We start from the raw sequence: 22,105 nt of genomic DNA on the forward strand, positions 1-22,105 counted from the left end.
TGCACTGGTGACAGTATGTTAAAAAGAAAGTGAATTGTGTTTTTTTTTTCCCCATTCCATTTTCCAAAAAATTAATGAAAAGAAAATTACAACTTAAAAAAACCTGACAGGCCTATTAAATACCTTGGACTGTCTACTTTCCAAAGGGGGGTTATTTGGGGGATATTTCTACTGTCCTGCCATTTTAGGGCCTCAAGAAATGAGATAGCCCAGCCCGTCAGTGCATCAATTTTCAGATACTGTATATACCATAGTTTGTGGACTCTGCAACATACCTACAGATTAAATAATATACACCGTTTCAGGTTATTTTCACCAAAGAAATGTAGCAGAATACATTTTGGGCTAAATTTATGAAGAACAATTATTTATTTGCAATATTTTATAACAGAAACAAAGAAAAATGAATATTTTTTTATTTTCAGTGGCGATTAAATACCACCAAAAGCTCCATTTGTGTGAACAAAATGATAAAAAAACACGCAATTGTTATTCAAAGTGCGACAGCACTGAAAACTGAAAATTGGCCTGGACAGGAAGGGGATAAAAGTGCCTGGTATTGAAGTGATTAAGAATTTCTTTGCCTCCCAATGGATGAGAAAGAAAACAATGTACCATTTACAGAAGGTTTTTTTTATTTTGTGGAAAAGGTTTCATGGCTTGAACAAAAACGAATTACTAAATACAGCCCAGGAGTATAACAGTTTGTCCCAAACCCTGTAAAACTTGCTTTTCCAGATAGTTTAATATGCATCTAAATGTGCATAAAAAATGTGAAAAAAAATGAATAAAAAATGTAATACTACAAATACATGAATTAGCCACACACAGTTACCAGAATACAGTATTGTTCATTATACTGGGAATAAAACTTTACATACTCTAAACAACCAACTCAGTTTTAAGTGAACAGCACTAGGGAATGTATTTAGCAAATTACACCAGAGAATCTCACCTGTGCAGTTCTGAATCTTCTGGATAAATGCACTGGAAACAGGTATGGGTTGTGGAAATTTAAAAAAAAAACAAGCAGGGAGATCAACACTGTTGGCATTGGTGATGGAGGAGAAAGAGGGAGTGCTGCAAGAAAAAATAAAATAAAATAAACCCACACTAAAGGCTTTTGCATTAAGTTCAATATTAAAAAAAGATATGAAAAAGAAAGGACAGCTTTAACTTCAGCACAAAAAAGAAATTGTGACTTACCTGTATATTTCATATCCTGGAGTACAGTATAGGACAAGTGTAGGACATTCATAAACCCTGTATTATAGACTGCTACCTTCAGATCTTCAGATGATTGAACACTGGCAAAGCTTTGCTGGACTAGCCTCCCTCCCCCGGGCATCATTTGCCCCATTTCCTAAGAACTCAGTTTTTAGCAAGCAATGCAGAGTAACACAACAACAAAGGGGAGACTGCCCTATGTCGTGTACTGTACTCTAAGATATGGAATTTACAGGCAAGTCAAAATTCCTTTCATCTTAATCGTACAATACAGAACACAGGCTGGAATTTTAAAGAGAAGTATGGGTTTTTGTTTTTTCTCAGATTCATTCTTACCTAGATGGATGCAGCATCGTTCCAATGCTGCCTCTGTCCCCTGACGCCTCGAACACTGAGAACCGAGACATCGAACACTGCAGTTCACTCGGTTCTCACTGCTCCCCAAGCAGAGCGTTGGTGACTGTCAGTCACAACTTACTGCTCTGCCTCCTCCTCACTCGCTGGAGCACTGGGCTGTGGAAGGGGTGGGAGGCTCGCTGAGCGGCTGAGCCAGGTGTCAGTCCAGGGATCTAGGTGGATCCAGACTCCGTGGTTGTGATGACACGGAGCCTGGAGCGACTCTGTGTTGTCAGCAGAGAGCAGACTTCAGCCGGAGGTCACAGGAGTGCAAAACAAACTACACTCCTGCGATCCATAAGAGAAGTACAGCCAAATGAGCTTTGGCTGTACTTCTCCTTTAATAGATTCTAGAATGTCCCCAAACAAGGAATATGAAGGGAGGGGGCAACAACAAGGCAAACTGTCAAGTTCTGGTGAATACACAGGCCACAGCACTGGAGCCTGTTTGGGATTTGTGTTGTGGGCTGTTGGAAAAAGCTGAGACTGGATCAACAGAGATCAACTTTGCACCTGGAAGAATAAAAGGAGGAGCACTGACTGTTGATATGAAGACAGCTGGAAGTGTGTGCTTACTGCTCACTCTTCTGCATCCTTTTTGCTGAATCCCCCTCTGAACTCATTATCAAAAGGTGGTACAAATGCTGAAATGGCACTACAAATTGACTATATTACAAAGCATCCTTTAAAGTGGAACTTTAGGGCAACATTAAAATGGATAAACAGGCAGGTTTTTTAAAAGATAACTAGTTTTTTTTTTTGTTTTTTTTTAAACAAACATGTCATACTTACCTCGTCTGTGCAGTTGGTTTTGCACAGAGTGGCCCCAATCCTCCTCTTCTGATGTCCCTCAGCAGCTCTCCTGGCTCCTCCTTTTCTCTAGTGTCCCGTTGGAGAAGCGCTCTGCCTCGGGGCACTCATGTGGGAACGCTCCCATGTCCTGCTGTTGCATCCATTGACACAGACAGCAGGACTTGCCCCCCCCCCACGTCATTGGATTTGATTGACAGCAGCGGGAGCTAATGACTGTGCTGCTATCAATCTATCCAATCAGGACCCGAGACACCGGCTGGAGCTGGTGTGCTCGTGCTGCACTATAGAAGGCTTTTCACATTAATGCACAGAATGCATTGAGGTGTAAAAACAACCCCTTTGATGCAGAAGAGACATGTTCTGTCGCTTCTGCTTTAAAGTTACTTACCTGCCTGTCCACCCTGGTACAGTGAGCCATGCACGTGCAACTCACTGTACAAATTTGGCAATTCAAAACCTGACTGAACTCCCGTGCGCGAGTGACATCATCCCCGCCCGACCAATGAAAGCGGCGAAGATGTCAGCGGCTGGGTGATGAGCTCGCAAGTGTGAAAGTTGATGATACATTGCAACAATTGCAATTACTTGTTGCCACCACAGTGTTGGATCCAGGTACAGCTCCCAAGATTATATTAAAGGTTGCACCAAATCAGTTTCTATTGATGTATTAGACAATAGTGAGGAGTTAACAAAAGGACTGATTGAAGAATCAGAAGTTACATAGTTACATAGTAGGTGAGGTTAAAAAAGACACAAGTCCAACCTGTGTGTATGCACTTTCATGTTCGTATCACATTGTATATCCCTGTATGTTGTGGTCGTTCAGGTGCCTATCTTATAGTTTTTTGAAATTATCGATGCTCCCTGCTGAAACCACTGCCTGTGGAAGCGAATTCCACATCCTTACCGCTCTCACAGTAGATCCTCTGCACAGTTTAAGGTTAAACTGTTTCTCTTCTAATTTTAGTGTCTTTTTAAATTCCCTTTCATGGAAAAGTTTTATCCCTATTGTGGGTCACCAGTACGGTATTTGTACATTGAAATCATATAACCTTTCAAGCGTCTTTTCTCCAGAGAGAAGAAGTTCAGTGCTCGGAACCTTTCCTCATAACTAATATCCTCCAGTCCCTTTATTAGTTTTGTTGCCCTTCTCTGGACTCTCTCCAGTTCCAGCACATCCTTCCGAGGACTGGTGCCCAGAACCGGACGGCATGCTCCAGGTGTGGCCGGACCAGAGTCTTGTAGAGTGGGAGTATTATCGTTTTATCTCTTGAGTTAACCCCTTTTTTTAATGCATACCAATATTCTGTTTGCTTTACTTGCAGCAGCTTGCCATTGCATGCCACTGCCGAGCCTATCATCCACTAAGACACCCAGGTCCTTTTCCATCCTAGATTCCCCCAGAGGTTCTCCCCCTAGTGAGTAGATTGTATTAATATTTTTGCCACCCAAATACATTATTTTACATTTTTCTACATTAAACCTCATTTGCCATGTAGTTGCCCACCGCATTAATGTTCAAATCTTTTTGCAAGGTTTCCACATCCTGCGGAGAAACTATTGCCTTGCTTAGCTTAGTATTGTCTGCAAATACTGGGATTGAGCTGTTTATCCCACCCTCCAGGCCGTTTATGAATAAATTAAATAAGATTGGTCCCAGCACAGAACCCTGGGGGAACCACCTTTCCACACTGACCCAATCCGAGTAATCCCCGTTTATCACTACCCTCTGAACTCACCCCCGTAGCCAGTTTTCAATCCATGTACTCACCCTATGGTCCATGCCAACAGACCTTAGTTTGTACAGTAAATGTTTATGGGGAACTGTAACAAATGCCTTTGCAAAATCCAGATAGACCATGTCTATGGGCCTTCCTTTATCTAGATGGCAGCGCACCTCAGAGAAGGTTAATAGGTTGGTTTGGCAAGAACGATTCTTCATGAATCCATGCTGATTACTGCTGATACCGTTTTCATTACTAAAACCTTGTATATAGTCCCTTATCACACCCTCCAAGAGCTTGCATACTACTGATGTTAGGCTAACTGGTCTGTAATTCCCAGGGATGTAACTTGGCCCTTTTTTAAATATTGGAGCTACATTGGCTTTTCTCCAATCTGCTGGTACCAATCCAGTCAGTAGACTGTTCATAAAATTAGGAACAATGGTCTGGCAATTACTTAACTTCCTTAAGGACCCTCGGGTGCAAGCCATCTGGTCCGATGACTTATTAATGTTATGTTTTTCAAGTCTTTTTCCAATTCTAATTCTATCCTCTGTTAGCCATGAGGGTGCTTCCTGTGACGTGTCATGAGGATAAACATTGCAGTTTTGGTTACTGAATCCCTCTCGTTTCCCACATGAAGACTGAGGAGAAAAATACATTCATTACCTTCGCCATCTCTCCATCCTTAGTAACCAGATTCCCTTCATCATTCTTTATGGGGCCAATATGATCTGACCTCACTTTCTTACTATTTATATACTTAAAGCGAAGTTGCGGCAGAAAAAAAAAATAATTATAAGTCAAATACAAATACTGCAGCTGCTGACTTAGGAATAAGGATACTTACCTGTCCAGGGCGCTCACAATGTCCTCACCCGAAGCCAACCCATCCTTCGGCTCATGGGGAGAGGCGCAGACATTTTCAGTAAGGTAATCAGGGAGCGAAGCCTTACGGCTGTGCATCCTGACTGGTCCCTGCTGTCTTCTGGAACCTGTGTGTCTCCCAGAAGACAGCAGGGGGGACGGAGGAGGGGCCCGACATGGAGTAGATCGCAGCAGATTCTGTGGCGATCTATCGCCAAAAGTGGGAGCAAATACCTGTATTGGACAGGTATCGGCTCCTCCCTCCCCACTGAAAGGTGCCAAATGTGAGGTGGGGGGAACCGGATAAGCGGAAGTTCCATTTTTGGGTGGATCTCCGCTTTAAAAAATTTCTTGAGATTTTTTTTTTACTCTCCTCTGCTATGTGCATTTTGTGTTCTATCTTAGCCGCCCTGATTGCACCCTTACATTTCTTTTGCATTCTTTGTAAAGTTGGAATGATGATGATCCCTCAGCCTTGTATTTTTTGAAGGCCTTCTCCTTTGCTTTTATATGAATTTTTACGTTGGAGTTAAGCCACCCAGGACTTTTATTAGCTCTTTTAAATTTATTTCCCATTGGGATGCACTGGCTAATACTCTTATTTAATATGCTCTTAAGGCATACCAATTTTTCCTCCGTGTTCTTTGCTCCTAAGATTTTATCCCATTTAGCATCTTCTAGCAAGGATCGTAGTTTAGGGAAGTTGGCTCTTTTGAAATTCAGTGTCTTTGTATTCCCCTTCTGGTTTCCTATTTGTGTGATTTATACTGAAACAAATTGACCTGTGATGGCCGTTTCCTAAATTGCCCCGCATTTCCACATCCGTAATCAAGTCTGTATTGTTGGTAATCAGTAGGTCTAGTAACACTTTGTGTCTTGTTGGTGCATTTACCATCTGACCCATGAAATTGTCCTGCAAGACATTTAGGAAATGGCGAGCTTTAGATGAATGCGCGGTTCCTTATACCCAGTAAATGTCTAGATTAAAATCCCCAATATAATGACACTTTTCATCCTTGCCGCTAATCCAAACTGTGATAGGAGGTCTGCCTCCCCCTCCTCCCTCTGGTTAGGGGGCCTATAGTATTACGCCCAGTATTACTTTCCCCTTAGTTGTAGCTCTACCCATAAGGATTCCACCTCCTCCCTTGCTCCATTAGTGATGTCGTCTCTCACATTCACTTGTACATCATTTTTGATATACATGCAGACCCCTCCCCCTTTTTTACCCTCTCTATCCCTGTGATATAGGGAATACCCTTGAATGGTTGCCAGCCAATCATGAGAGCTGTTGAACCAAGTCTCAGAAATTCCTGCAAAATCTAAATCCTCCTCATACACCAGCAGCTGTAGTTCTCCCATCTTTTCCGCCAGACTCCTGGCATTGGTGAACATGCCACATAGTATGCATCCGGTCAAAACTATATACTTATTGGGTGGTCTGAGGTTGCAAATAGGACTTGTTATTGTACTTACCTCGGGTTTAGGTGCTTTAGTCAACCTACCACTAATGCCCCCAATACTACCCTCTGGAATTTGTTCCAGCTGTCTATCTCTACCTCTGGACCCTCCCCCCCCCCCCCCGTCACCTAGTTTAAGAGCCCCTCTAGCTTGTCAGCCATCTTCACTCCCAGCCGATCTGCACCTTCCCCATTTAGGTGAATTAAAATAAACAACTAGTTAATCTCCATCACCTACGGATACTAGCAAAAACTGGGGTAGGGTTGTAAGAACACACTCAGGGGGTGTGTCTAGCAAAGCTTTACCAGTGTCCAATCACCTGAAGGCAGCAACCTATAAACCAGGGTCTATGACTATCCAGCTTGTGTCCTGTATAATGAAGATAACTAATTTTACACTATAACAGCCATTCTATAAATCTGGATGCAGTGGCACACCCAGTGTGTCTGGTCTAATGTCAACGATCATTCTGCATGTCAGAAGCTTAATCAAGAGGATTAAAGGGAGTGTAGAGCAAAGAAAAATAAATGAATTACTGGCATCAAATTTAAACTAGTTGCTGCATGGCGCTGGAATCAGAGCTCAATCTGCAATAGGTGCTTGTACGCACTGGGCCTCTATTAAGCCTGATGCCTGGATAATGGTCAGTGGGTATGAAGAACGCTCATATACAACCCTATTTGAAAGTCATGCATATGAGACCTAAATCAGAATGCAGTGTCCTGTAGCAGGTTTAGATTTCCAGACTAAACCTAGTCTCAAAAAAATAATTCTCCCTAACATTTATGCTGACTAAACTGTGTAGAAAAGACGCATACAGTTATTTTCAGCCCAAAAAGGTCCAGTCACATGATCCTCTGTGTCAACCAGTGGCAGCCGGAGAGGAGAGAGTCCTCAAAGAGAAAGTCCTCAACAATGACTCAGGTTTAAGGCCTGGAGAGGGGTCGTAACCCATAGCCTCCTATGACCCATCCATTGTTGGCACTCCATCTTCCTCCTTGCATTCGCTGCTGATTGAAATAAAGGGAGCTAGATCACATGACCGGAGCGGGCTAAACATAGGTAATTATATACATCTTTCCTACACAGGTTAGTCAGCATATGTGTTAGGAGAAGGGAAGGAACATTTTTAAAACTAGTTAGATTTAGCCTAGAATTCTAATTTAACTTTCATGAAAAATATCCAACTGGCTGCAAAAACAGCTGCACTTTGCAATACCATGCTAAAAATGCATTGTAATAAAAAGATAGTAGTTGCATTTTTTGGTGCACAATATTTGTCAACAGTTTAGCAAATCCATATTTTCAGTAAAAAAGAATTACAATAAAATTAATTTTAGTGCACAAAAATATAATTACCAATATTTAGGGCCTTGTTAGGGACCTGGGGCATATGAGACATCTGACCTGCATTTATTTCCATTATTTCCTCCTATCAAAAGAATCAAAGTTCTTACCCTTTATTATCAATAGGATGTGAGCCCATTATTAAAGGAGCAATTGGCAGCTTATACATGGCAGAAGTGGATTCAATCGTAACAGAAACATTCAGTCCAAGAGATCGGGGAAGTGCTAAACAAGATAAAATAATAAATTACTAAATTAGGCATAAACATGAGGAGGACATATGGCTGCCCCCCATTTACATATACAGTACTGTGCAAAGACCAAAAAACTGCTGTAAATCAGGAGTGCTTTAAAACAATACCTAGAAGTAAAATAACTAGAAAAAAAATCTAATAAAATCAATATCTGCTGTGGCTGCTTTTAACCCTTTCACTGCCAGGCCCTGCACTTCACCTTTAAATTCAGGAGGCCAGACTATTACTGCATTTTTCCCCTCTAGCTTTTAGGCTCCATTCACACTAGCGCGTTTTTTGATGCATTTTGCATTTTGCAGAAATGCATGGGAATTTTTTAACATAGGTTCCTATGGAACATGTTCACATCAATGCTTTTTTGTATCTCTGCGTTTTTGGAAAGGGTCGGGGACTTTTTTTCATGCAAAAAGCAGCGTTTTGCATGTAATGGATTTCAATGGACAAGCATCAAAAACGCAAGTGCACCGTTTTTGCAGCGTTTTTGGTGCGTTTTTGCCATTTTTTTTTTTTTTGTAATTTTTTTTAAGACTGTAAAAAAAAAATGAAAAAAAAAAAAAAAAAAAACGCAAAACGCAAATCGCGGCAAAAACGCTACAAAAACGCTGCTCAAAAACGTGCCAAGCATGAAAAAAAAAACCTCCAAAAACGCTCAAAAGCAACATGCATAGGTGTGAATCGAGCCTTAGGGTCTGTTAAAAGACACACACACCCCCAACACCCCTCCAAACCTGTAGAACAGACCTATAGAATAAAAAGATGGTGCTACTGTTTTGGTAGGTCCCATGATAGTTGGGTGAATGTTTAAATCAAAACAATATTTTCAAAAACAATATACTACAATGATTATTAGAGCTTACAAACAGAACGTTAAAGTAATAGGTGGTTGGACTATAAGCAGGAAATAACAGACGGAACTCCCAATCCCTAGATATGAGACACGAAAATAAAAAGAAAGATGATACTCTTTCAGGTATAGTGGGATTTTAAAAGGGAGATAGTGTGTCTGTTGGTAGTAGTTGGTACCAACAGACACACTATCTCCCTTTAAAATCCCACTATACCTGAAAGAGTATCATCTTTCTTTTTATTTTCGTAGCTTACAAACAGAAAATAACTTACAACATTCCTACTTAAGAGCCTTTTCACACTGCCACTTTAAAAGGCACGGAATTTTACAGCAATTTTGCTGCCGCAGTTTTGATGCGATTTTAGGGAATGCCTGTGTAAACTTCAGGTCTATGGCCCTCAACTCGCATGAAAGTCACACCAAAGTAGTACAGGGACTACTTTGAAGTCGGAATGACTTGAAGGCGCACATATATGAATGGTTATCATTGGAAATCATGGGGAACGACTTGTCATGCGACTTTGCAGTCCCAAGTCGCAGGATGTCCCCTCCCATCGTCTGTAAGAACGGTCAAGCGGATGAACTGCCGCTATGATTGTTCTTCCAGTGCACAGAATCGCCGGCGGAAAAAAATGATATCTGGAGGATGCCTGTAGCTGCAGGCATCATTGAGATATCACCACTTAAAGTCCATGACATCATATGATGTACTGCAAAGTGGTTAACTAGCAAGCCCCCAATAAAAAGTAAAGACAGCACAAAGAACGCTTAGAAAATCGAATAAAATTATTGTCACTGTAAAAATATATACTTAGCCTACTGGCCTATGGGGAAATGACGCCAGGGTCAGCCTCTAGTCGATCCAGGTAGACGTCACGGATCAGGCACGCAGCGGTGCGATCTGTCTCTGGCTGTGTCCACCTGACACAGCCAATGACTGATCACTGTACCGGCCCGCTGCTAGTACCATGTGGCCGCTGTAACCAATCACAGCAGGTCACATGACAGTTGTAAATAATGGATGGCTTCCTTTCAAGCCATCCATTGTGTACAATTGTGTTGCTAGATGTGATTGGTCACAGTGATAACATGGTATAAACTGGGCCAACCACAACCCATCTGTGCCAATTGATCAGCTGTGGCCTATCACATCAAAACAAACTGAATGAATCGAGTTAGTCAGGTTGCAAAAAGACAAGCCGATCTAGTTCAACCAAGGGGAAAAAAAAAACAATCCCATATACACAATCCTCTACCCACAGTTGATCCAGAGGAAGGCAAAAAATAAAAAATAAACAGCAAAGCATGATCCAATTTGCAGGGGAAAAAAATACTTATTTTCCCAGCAAGAACCCATCTATGTGGTCTTTTATTAAAAAAATAATTCAAACAACTGTAGTATCAGGCTGCAACCTAACAAAATTGAAAAAGTAAAAGGAGGTCTGAATACTTTATGAATGCACTGTATAAGGCATGAGCCAAAGCACAAGTATTACTAAGTCACTGAATACATGCGATACATGTACCCTCTAGAGCAGTGGTTCTCAATAGGGGTGCGCATCTTCACTGGCCTCACGATTCGATTCGATTATCCGGTCCACGATTCGATTCCGCGATGCATCACGATTACTGCGCACGGTTTTCATCCAAAAAATTCAAGCAGTCAGAAGAACTCCATTTTCTAAATTTTATCTGTTCTTAAAAAAAAAGACAACACTCCCTGCATGTAGCAAAGTGTAAACACAGCAGACAACTTAAAGAGGAGCTCCAGACTGCAGACCAGACATGATACAGGAGATGGTCAGAGACGGAAGACATGATACAGGAGATGGTCAGAGACGGCAGACATGATACAGGAGATGGTCAGAGACGGCAGACATGATACAGGAGATGGTCAGAGACGGCAGACATGATACAGGAGATGGTCAGAGACGGCAGACATGATACAGGAGATGGTCAGAGACGGCAGACATGATACAGGAGATGGTCAGAGACTGCAGACATGATACAGGAGATGGTCAGAGACTGCAGACATGATACAGGAGATGGTCAGAGACTGCAGACATGATACAGGAGATGATCAGAGACTGCAGACATAGTACAGGAGATGATCAGAGACTGCAGACATAGTACAGGAGATGATCAGAGACTGCAGACCTGCTGGACGTGGTAAGGGAGGTGCCAGACTGTCCTAGCCAAGCTGACCAATACCCCGCCCCCCTCACCACTACCTTGTCATCATATACTACTGTTTCATTACCATAGCGCTCCCCTGCCCAGTGTCACTACGGACCAATTCCCATCCTTCTCGACCAGCATTCACACAGTCCTCTGCCCCCCCCCCCACCTCTACACAGTAAGCATGCAGATAAGACAATAAAAAACAAAAAATTCACCAGAAATCAGGAATGATTTGAACACAGCAGAGCACACTCAGCACTGGAATTACTTTCAATACACAAAAGATTTCTTTCAATCAGATCACAGATTTATATATTTCATGACCATATTCATTCACTACTTAATAACACTCTTTTGTACATCACCACAAAGCACTGCACACTAGTGCAGAGGACTGTGTGGATGCTGGTCGAGAAGGATGGGAATTGGTCCGTGGTGACACTAGGCAGGGGAGTGCTATGGTAATGAAACAGTATGGTGAGGTTAGTGGTGAGGGGGGCGGGGTATTAGTCAGCTTGGCTTGGATAGCACAGTCTGGCACGTCCACCCCCCTCGGTGCCCTCCCCGCGGCCCCCTCATCTGGCTGATCTGTCACCCAGCTGGATATGCCGCGGCTCCACTCTCCCCCTCGGAGCTCCGTGCACCACAAGCCGGCCACCGCCACTCACAGCAGTTCCAAACACCGGCGCTCCATGTCCCCGCCAAAGTGCACAAAGCGTCGAGGAGAGATGCAGGGCAGCAGGGGATGACATCAGTGGGAGGCAGGAAGTGGGAAAAGCCGGCGCAGCTTACTCCCACGGCTTTCGGCTCCGCTCAGTCGCGAAGGCGGGGCATAATGCGGCGTGAGGATGACGTCATCCAAAATCGATTATGCCAGTCGTAGCATCAATGCCGCATCGTGTATGGTCGAATCGCGATGCATCGATGCTATGATTATTTTCAACAGCCCTAGTTCTCAACCCCCAGGCCACAGCCCAGTAGCAGGCCACAGGCTCCCTTATACCAGCCGTGGTTTTACACATAGCTCATTGGACTCTCTCCCTGCCACCAGCAGGCAGAGCTGAAGCAGCAAAAATCAGTAGCCAGGAAGTTACAGGTGGTAGTAGTAAGCCAAGGTTAAAACATAACAATTGTTTACTATACACTGATACTAGAGGTCGACAAATATATCGGCCAATATTTGGCCTTTTTTAAGAAATCGGCATTGGCCGATTATTATGCAAATTAATTTAACACTGACCACACCGTGCCTGTTCCTCCTCCCTTCCCCACACTCTATTGGCAGAGCAGCGCAGCATGCTGTGTTAAGTGTGTGAAACTGATATATGTAACTGAATGCAGAGAGACCAGCTGTCAAAATTCAGCAGTGATGTCGGGGGTTGTCGGGACCCAGCAGCTATCAAACACCAGCCAATTGGATGGGATCTGGGCGGGCGGCAACGTGTAGGCTACCCCGCCCCCTTTATTTAAGCAGCCCAATCATTGGCTTGTGTTTGATAGCTGCTAGGTCCCACACACCCCCGACATCACCGCTGAATTTTGACAGCTGGTCTCTCTGCATTCAGTTACATATGTCAGTTTCACACAGAGTTAAACTACTATATCGGCTCAGTGTGTAACCTGCCAGTGTCAACCAGCGCCATCCTCCAGTGCCAATCGGTGCCACCTGCCAGTGCCATCTGTCAGTGCCAACAAGTGCCACTTGCCAGTGCCAATGCCAATCTGTGCCACTTGCCAGTGCCAACTGCCAGTGCCAATCAGTGCCATCTGTACTGAGGACATCAAGTGTGTGGTAGAGTGACAGGAGCAAGCAGGGGGAGTGGAGTGGGAGAGTTTATGAGATGAAGGGAAAAAAAAAAAAAATCGGCCTAAAATATCGGCCGCAAAAGTCGGCATCATATATCGGCCATCGGCCACCCCGATTTCTAAATATCGGCATCGGCCAGAGAAAAACCCATATCGGTCGACCTCTAACTGATACACAAATTAGAGGCACAGCTCTGAAATGAAACCTGAACATAAGAGGTCATAGCTAGAATGTAAAAGCACATACGCACAAAAAAGTAAACATCAAAAACAAATGTGAAAAACAACATAATGTATTAAGCCTGATCTTAAAGCAATACAGACACTTAAGCTGGCCATAGACAGTGTTTTTTTTTCATTCAACCATAAGGCTGAAGGAAATAAAATAGATTCCTCTATTTACACAAGCTAGGTGGGTGGATGATTCGCACACCCTCCCTCTTTCTGCTGGAACATTGTATTCTGACAGCAGGACCCGCAGCTGTTAAATTACACTGATCAGCGGCTGCAGCTGCTAATGGAGAAAAATATCTCCACATGTATAATATAATAATAATATTTGCAGCTCCCTATTTTTGTATATTGATGAGTTCGAATATGTGATTTTATATGTTATTATATAATGCTTAGCCCCATGTGCCTTGTGCGGATGGACATAATGTGTAGGATTAATTCATATGCCTTTTTGCTGGCTTGTCTGGCTGGTGGGTGTATGAATCTGCCTATTTTATATTTATTTTTTTAAATGTGCAGTGTTGCTTATTGTTCCTCGTCCCCCCCTGTAGTAAGCAGTCAGTGTTTACTTAGGCTGACGGCATGCACCCGCTGTCATCTCTGTTGCGCTGTGATTGGCCAAGGGGGTTGGAGTGTGATAATATAAGCCGGTCTATTTGTTGTGTAGCCACGCCCTCTGTCAAAGTCAGGATATGACGAAACGCGTCAGTGCGTGGCTTACACGACGTAGGAAGTGACGTTTGCGTTCCACTGCAACCTTTCGTATAACCAGGAAGTGGACGGCGGCTCTTAGACAGCTGAGCCGGCTGATGCGGTGAAGCAAACGCTCCTTACGATTTGCTGTGTTGATTGCAATACTAATGTACGAATCTTTATTGAAGGGGGGTTTCTTTGTGTGATGTGAGGGGAGTATATTTAATAAACAGGATTATGCTACGTGCATTTCTCTTTTGTTATTTGATTTATTGTGAGCCCTGAGCATCTGGGATCCCTCCGGAGTGGTGATAGCAGCAGCTTGTGGCGTGGATGTGTCTTTTCTTGGAGGCTTATTAGTATTTTAGCTCTGGTGAGTTTAACCCCCTGAGGGGATTGTGTTCACACAGGGTGGAATTTGGACTGATCGGTGAAGGTGCACACTGTGACGTTTGCTTATGATCACCTGTTGAACACTTTCTGGACTACACTCTGTACTTTTCACCACTTTAAAAAATGGACTTCTTTCATGTGTAGTTGGCCACATGTATTTTATTTTGCTCAACATTAGCGCTGTTTAGTGTGATATTTTAGTCTGTTTTAAAGATGACATTCCAGACTGATTGGTGACAACAGTTTGTTTTTTCAACAAAATTCCTGTTACAATTTATGTTAAGTGTGCTTAAGGGGGTGGTCGTCTTGAACATTTAAAATGGTATCACGCTATGTGGAGCTTTTTTTTACATGACTAAACCACCCTGGGCGATGAGCTGTTTGAGATAACTGAACCAAACGGGAGACACCTGGTGTTTTCAAGGCTTTTGAATTACATCCCTTTGGTGAGTGCAAACCCCTAGGGTAGTGTGTTTCACGTGTTGTGGACTCTGGTGGATGGTATACGCCTATCAATGATTAAGTAGAATCCTTCACCTATCAATTGAACGGTCTCATCACCTATCAACATACTATTGATTTCTCATATGTCTTTACATGTGAATGCTGGTCATATTTCATTTATTTCATTGGAGGGCTGCTTTGAGTATTGGAACTCTGTCTATATAGACTAAGGACTTTTTTTTACTTGCGTGTATATTTCTAACTTATCATTGTTGAGGAATTTAACCCGGTAGATACCCAGATCAAAAACATACTCACAAAATCCTCCATTAAAATGTAACCCTTATGAACCTCTGAGAAGAATAAAAGGGAAAAGCAGCACCAATTACAGCTCCTCTTAACACTATAAAAAAATGCAGACCCTCTCAATCAATTAATGAAAAGTTGACAAAAGGTTATCTTGGCCAAACCACACACTTACTCTTTAGGATTAGAAGGGTCCTAAAGGTATGTATATGAGCTTGGGTTTGCAAGCAGAGTAAACCAGGTTTAACATTAAACCGAACCCCCACAGCGATCCTCAAACACAACAATGCTTGCTCAGGGTAAACGCAGCCAACTCTGCCAGGACACTGACAGCCAATCCCCAAGCATCCTGACATCATTGACAGGTCACAGAGAACTCTGAGGGAAAAAAGTGCAGTACCGTCAACTACACAATTGGGCAAAATAAGATATAACTTAGACGAGATGCTGTCTGCCCAAGTTAATCATAGTTAATTTTAGAACAGCGGAGGTAAGCTCCAAAATAGTCTAATATCCATGGCACCTTTGCCAGGAAGTCTGGCCACGGAAGGGCAAAATCCGGCACTTCCCCTGTCACCTTCGCAGCCTCGGAACTATGAACTGCAGCGCCCGGGAAGTGATGTTGTCCCACCAGTTCTGGAGATAACCTTTAGGCTAGGTTCACACACGTCCACTGCGAATTTCAAAAGCATCTGTTCAGCTGCGATTTAGATGCGGCTCAAATGCCAATTTTAGGAGCCAACGTCTTTAACATTAGCTGGTTGTTCAGGAGCGGACCGTGAAGCCAGTGGACACGTCCTTACCAACAGATGACAGCTGGATGTGAGAAAAACCATTGCCGGCAATAAAAAAAATTGTGGGGAAAAAAAATGGTGTGGAGGGCCCCCCCCCCAATCCATACCAGGCTCTTCTTTCGGGTCTGGTACGGATTGGCACCATCACCCCAGCATGCACCAGTCAATGACATTACAAGGGGGCATTGGCACCCAATGACATCACCAGGTGGCCCCGCCCCTAAACAATTTAAGAACGCAGACGGCGGAGTGGGCAGGCGGTGGGAGCCAGCGACAGCTGCGGAGCTTTTTTTTTTTTTTTTTCGGGTCAGCGCTGTTTCTTTGTGATTGACATTGTTTTTTTTTTTTTAATAAAGGACTTGTCAAGAACTGTCTTTTTTTATTTCTTTTTGACACTTTTTTTGGTGAATGAGTATACTGGGGGTTACCAGATTCCGTAAGCCCCCTGCCCATAGACCCCCACAACCACCGTCCACAGTTGTGGGGAAGAGGCCCTTGTCCCCATCAACATGGGAACAAGGTGCTTTGGGGTGCCCCCCCCATGTTGAGGGCATGTGGCCTGATATGATTCAGAATATGGTTCCTGAACCATGCTGCATGCTCGAATAAGGGTCTTAAGATTGGGGGGATGCACCACGCCATTTTTATTTTATTTGGTGTGGGGTTCCCTTTAAAATCCGTACCAGACCGAAAGGGCCTAGCATGAATTGGGGGGGACCCCAACGCTTTTTTTTTTTTAACTGATTGAATTCGGTTCAACACTAATGTGATGTGCGATTCAGATGTGTTCCCATAGAAGGCAATGAGCCTGGAATTTGCATCTGAATCGCACCACAGTGCTCAGGAAATGCACAGGTCTCTTTTTCAATTCACAGTGAATTCACACTGCTGCTGCACCACATGTGAACGGGCTCCATAGAAAGACTGGTTTTGTTCACGTCATGCGAATCGGATGCGGTTCACAATGCATCCATTTTGCATATATGTGAGCAGAGCCTTAAAAGTGTTTTTTGAGTATGTATTTGCGGTTTCTGGTGGAGGAATTACCTATATCACATGTGCTGTCCTTGAAGACAATTTGGGAAATGCCTATGTTCCATAAAATTTCTGTTTGGGAGAGAGCTTGCTGAAGCTGCATGAACATCATGTGTCTTGCAGCTACAGTATGTTCACTTTGACCAGTGTGATATTTAAAGATTAAATTAAAACATCTAAAATAGTGTAATCTTTTCAAGCATGGTAGTCCCTTAGGCCAGTTTTATTCTCCCCAATACAGCTGTTTTTATTAGTTTGGATCAACCAATCCATTATATAATTATACATTAGCGAAGGTTGATATATTTTCTTGATAAAACACTGACCTATATTCCCAACAAAAAACTCAGTTTTTGAGTAAAAACCTTCTATTATTTTAACCACTGACCAGCCGTTTTAGGGATAAGTTCACCTTTGTTAACATTTTACACCCGTATTTAGGGAGCAACATGTAACATGTTACCAAAGAGCACCTGCCTGCACCCCTTTGATTTCCTGCTGCAACAGCGGGTGGGGGATCTTCTCCCCGCACCCACTGTCGCAATTTTAAAAAGAGCATAGCCATGTGGGGATCCGTCCACATCATTCATTCACAGCAATCTGAATGAACTACAACTACTTTCTGCCACAATGGCAGACGGTTCTCAATGAACTGCAAGGGAGCTGGTGAGCGCCCTCATAGTTCATTGATCCCACTAGAGGGGTAATTTCAAGAATTTATGACCAATTAAGCAAATCGGTTAATAGCAGGGAAATACTCCTTGGGGTAAAGGCTAAATGGGAAGAGGAGGTGGGAGGAATGACCCAGGAACAATGGGCGAGAATTTTGGAGTTGGGAGCGCAGGTTTCTGTGACCCCTTCACAGAGACTCTCACACTTAATGCTGTTAAACAGAGCCTATTATACTCCTAAAAGACTTTTTAAATTTGGGAGAAGGCCCAATGACAACTGCCCCAGGTGTCGAAGGACGGGAGATCTCATTCACATGGTGTGGAGGTGTCCCAAGTTGTTTAGATACTGGGAGGAGGTGACTGGGAACTTGGGAAATATTTTCGGTACGACAGTGGCAAACGAGCCCTTGGCTTGTATTCTGGGGCATAGAAGAGTGATGGGAGAAAGGTTGAGTACTACCTTAGCTGTCACGCGGGCCCTGTTTCAGGCTAGAAAGTTGATAGCACTTAGATGGCAGGTAAAGGAGCCCCCCACCGTGAAAGACTGGATCTCTACAATGAATGAAACCTTGGGTAGGGAAAGAATGGTGTACATAAAAAGGGGCAATCTTCAGGAATTTGAAAGCATGTGGAAGATGTGGATAGAGAAAGTGAAGAGTCATTAATAGTGGGATCGGCATAGACACGGAATAGACTGAGGGATGGGCTTAATATAGGTATATAGGCAATTGGTATCCTTGCAGGCAAAGGATGCTATAATAAAGTGTTTCTGGATATGAACATTTTTAGTTAAATATATAGCTTAGTAGGGCATAGGATAAACATATAGGGAGTAGGTGGGGGGGGGGGGGAATCGGGGTATTAGGGCATAGGTAATTTGGTACACAATACAGGCTGGGTCAGTAGAAGATGGGCACGGGGAGCCCACAAGTTCATTTTTACAAACCTCTCTTCTTGTATTTTTTGTTGGTGTTTTTGTCCTTTTTCTTCCTTCTTACTGGTCCCCTCTTTCTCTAAACTGAGTTGGAAAAGGATGGGTCCCTTTGGTTATCGAGTCCTAGTTGGTGGGGCTTACGGGATGGAAGGGACAGAGGACTTGTTGGTAAAGAGGCGTATTGGAATCCGTTGGTCATTATGACGATATAAAAAGCAATGAGAAAAAGTATAATCCACTATGATGTGAATACGAGAAGGCGACAGTTAATGAACATCAAACTGATTTAGCCCTCCAAACACTGTTTACTGATGTGGAAAAGAAAAAGAAAAAAAAAAAAAAAAAAAATAGCGTAATCTTTTCAAGCATGGTAGTCCCTTAGGCCAGTTTTATTCTCCCCAATACAGCTGTTTTTATTAGTTTGGATCAACCAACCCATTATATAATTATACATTAGCGAAGGTTGATATATTTTCTTCATAAAACACTGACCTATATTCCCAACAAAAAACTCAGTTTTTGAGTAAAAACCTTCTATTATTTTAACCACTGACCAGCCGTTTTAGGGATAAGTTCACCTTTGTTAACATTTTACACCCGTATTTAGGGAGCAACATGTAACATGTTACCAAAGAGCACCTGCCTGCACCCCTTTGATTTCCTGCTGCAACAGCGGGTGGGGGATCTTCTCCCCGCACCCACTGTCGCAATTTTAAAAAGAGCATAGCCATGTGGGGATCCGTCCACATCATTCATTCACAGCAATCTGAATGAACTACAACTACTTTCTGCCACAATGGCAGACGGTTCTCAATGAACTGCAAGGGAGCTGGTGAGCGCCCTCATAGTTCATTGATCTTCCTGCATGTGCAGGAGGTACGAGCAGACAGCTTTACTGATAGTCTGCAAAAGCTTGAGATCGCATCTGCGATCTACTGATCGCGGGTGCAATGCTCTGCAGGCTCCAGAAAAAATAAATAAATGCACATATTTAAACCTGCAAAAATATGTGCATTGACCTTTTTTTTTTTTGGCTAAGCAGCTGTTTGAGGGACTTCCTGTTCTAACTGGATGCTTTAAATGTCCTTTTTTTTACAGTGCCTTTATAGTACCCTGAGGAAACCCATGCAGGCACAGGGAGAACAAGCAAACTCCAGGCAGGTAGTGCCGTGGTTGGGAGTTGAACAGATGACCCTAGTGCTGCTAGACTGAAGTGCTAACCAATTAGCCACTGTGCTGCCTCACAGTTATCACTGTGACCAATCACAAGTGTAACCAGTGCAATAGTAAAGACCTCTTCCTTTCAAAATGCCTGGTCACTAAAGCAGATCGCTCTGCCAGTGGAGTGGTGGAGTGTGGGGGGAGTTTGAGCCAGTCTGCTACACCAGGAAAGTAAATCACCATTTCATTTACTACCAATTAATTTCTGGAAAGTAAAATTCATAAGGGGCCAGTTTATAACAAATGACTAACGTCTGGAGTCACTCGCCCTCCTGCCAGTACATACAGCGGGTAAAATAAGTATTGAACACATCACCATTTTTCTAAGAAAAAATAAATTTCTTAAGTTACTATTGACATGAAATTTTCCCCACGTGTCGGTAACAACCCATGCAATCCACACATGCAAAGAAGCCAAAACATATAAGTTCAGAAACAAAGTTGTCTGTAATAAAATGGAATGACACAGGGAAAATGTATTGAACACATGAAGAAAGAGGTGCAAAAAAGGCATGGAAAGCCAAGACACCAGCTGAAATCTATCAGTAATTGGTAAGCAATCCTGCCCCTTGTAAGTGCAAATTAATATCAGCTGGTCCATAAACTGGCCACTACCAGAATTATCAGAAAGACCTGGAATTAGCAGGTACAATTGTTTCAAAGAAAATAAGTAATGCACTCAACCGCCATGGCCTGTATGCACGCTCACCATGCAAAACTCCATTGCTGAAGAAAAAACCTGTTGAAGCTCATTTAAAACTTGCAGCACAGCATTTAGACAAGCATGTGAAATACTGGGAGAATATAGTCTGGTTAGATGAGACCAAAATTGAACTCTTTGGATGCCCTAATACACACCATATTTGGAGGTCAAATGGCACTGCAAATCACCCCACAAACACCATACAAACAGTGAAGTTTGGAGGTGGGAACATCATGGTGTGGGGCTGTTTTTCAGCATATGGTACTAGCAAACTTCATGTCATTGAAGGAAGGATGAATGGAAAATTATACTATGATATTCTTCATAAAAATCTGCTGCCATCTACAAAGGATGACGACGATGAAAACAGGGTGGACATTTCGGCAAGACAATGATCCCAAACACAAAGCTAAGGAAACTCTCAATTGGTTTCAAAAAATGAAAATAAAGCTGCTAGAATGGCCCAGCCAATGACCTGACATGAATACAATTGAAAAGCTATGAAAAGAACTAAAGATCAGTTTATAGAAAAGGCCCACGGAACATTAAAGATTTGAAAACGGTTTGTGTGGAAGAATAGGCCAAAATCAATGCATGAGACTAGTTTCTCGATACAGGAGGCGTCTTAAAGCTGTCATTACCAACAAAGGATTTTGTATGAAGTATTAAATACATTTCAGTTAGTGTGTTCAACTGTTTCATCCTATTTTATTACACATAATTTAATTTCTGAACATATTTGTTTTGGTTTCTTTGTATGAATGGATTGCTTGGGTTGTTACCGACATGTGGTGAACATTTCATGTCAATAGCACCTTCAGAAATACATTTACCTAGAAAAATGGTGACATGTTCAATACTTATTTTGCCCGTTGTATGTGAATGGCACCGCCTATAAAATATATATATTTTCCCCCCTGTGTGCCAGTATGGTACCCCCCCCCCACAGAATAGGTCTAAACTTATGAATAAACACTATTTCATATGTTTCATAACACCGGAGGCCTCCAACCTGTGGGCCGCGGCCCAACACTGGGATGTGGCGCCTCTGCTGCCAGGCCGCGGAGTAGACAAGTAATGTCAGCGGTGCGGCGGCGGGGGAGAGAGATGACATCTCTCATTGCCCACACGCTGTTCTGCCCTTACTTACAGGGCCGCGAAGGCTGCTCTACACAGAGGTGCAGCCGCGACCCAGAAGAGAGAGAATTACGTCGTTTCTCACCGCCCGCCCTCACTCAACTCTCACTCGCATGTGCCTGTGTTTCACCTGCAGCTGGTTTACCCACGCTAAGGAGAGGCTGACAGCTTTGTACCTGGCTGCAAATACTCTGCAATGCTGGGGGAGAGAGCTTGCTTTTACATGTAAATGAATTAATGACAAACTGATATTTTTTGGGTGGCAGCCAGTTAACTGTGGCAATACCCACGATGCTAGCAGGCAGTGTGGAAAGTGACATCTCCACCTGGTGGCAGGCATAGCAGCAAGTGACATCCCCATCTGGTGGCAAGCATAGTGGCAAGTGACATCTCCATCTGGTGGCAGGCAGAGTGCCAAGTGACATCCCCATCTGGTGGCAGGCAGAGTGCCAAAGTGACATCCCCATCTGGTGGCAGGCAGAGTGCCAAGTGACATCCCCATCTGGTGGCAGGCAGAGTGGCAAGTGACATCCCCATCTGGTGGCAGGCAGCGTGGCAAGTGACATCCCCATCTGGTGGCAGGCAGCGTGGCAAGTGACATCCCCATCTGGTGGCAG

General features: G+C 43.3%; 1 protein-coding gene across 1 annotated transcript in view; it reads right to left on the reverse strand.

The window, feature by feature from the left end:
• Positions 1 to 22,105, reverse strand: part of MED1 (mediator complex subunit 1) — a 360,443-nt gene that overhangs the window by 250,576 nt on the left and 87,762 nt on the right. The window contains exons 11-12 of the mRNA XM_073608341.1: positions 7,946 to 8,060; positions 956 to 1,080 (exon numbers count right to left, since the gene is read on the reverse strand). Of these exons, the coding sequence (XP_073464442.1) occupies positions 956 to 1,080; positions 7,946 to 8,060 (240 nt within the window). The remainder of the gene's footprint in view (positions 1 to 955; positions 1,081 to 7,945; positions 8,061 to 22,105) is intronic.

This window comes from Aquarana catesbeiana, linkage group LG12, assembly GCF_042186555.1.
Source record: "Aquarana catesbeiana isolate 2022-GZ linkage group LG12, ASM4218655v1, whole genome shotgun sequence".
Taxonomy (NCBI): domain Eukaryota; kingdom Metazoa; phylum Chordata; class Amphibia; order Anura; family Ranidae; genus Aquarana; species Aquarana catesbeiana.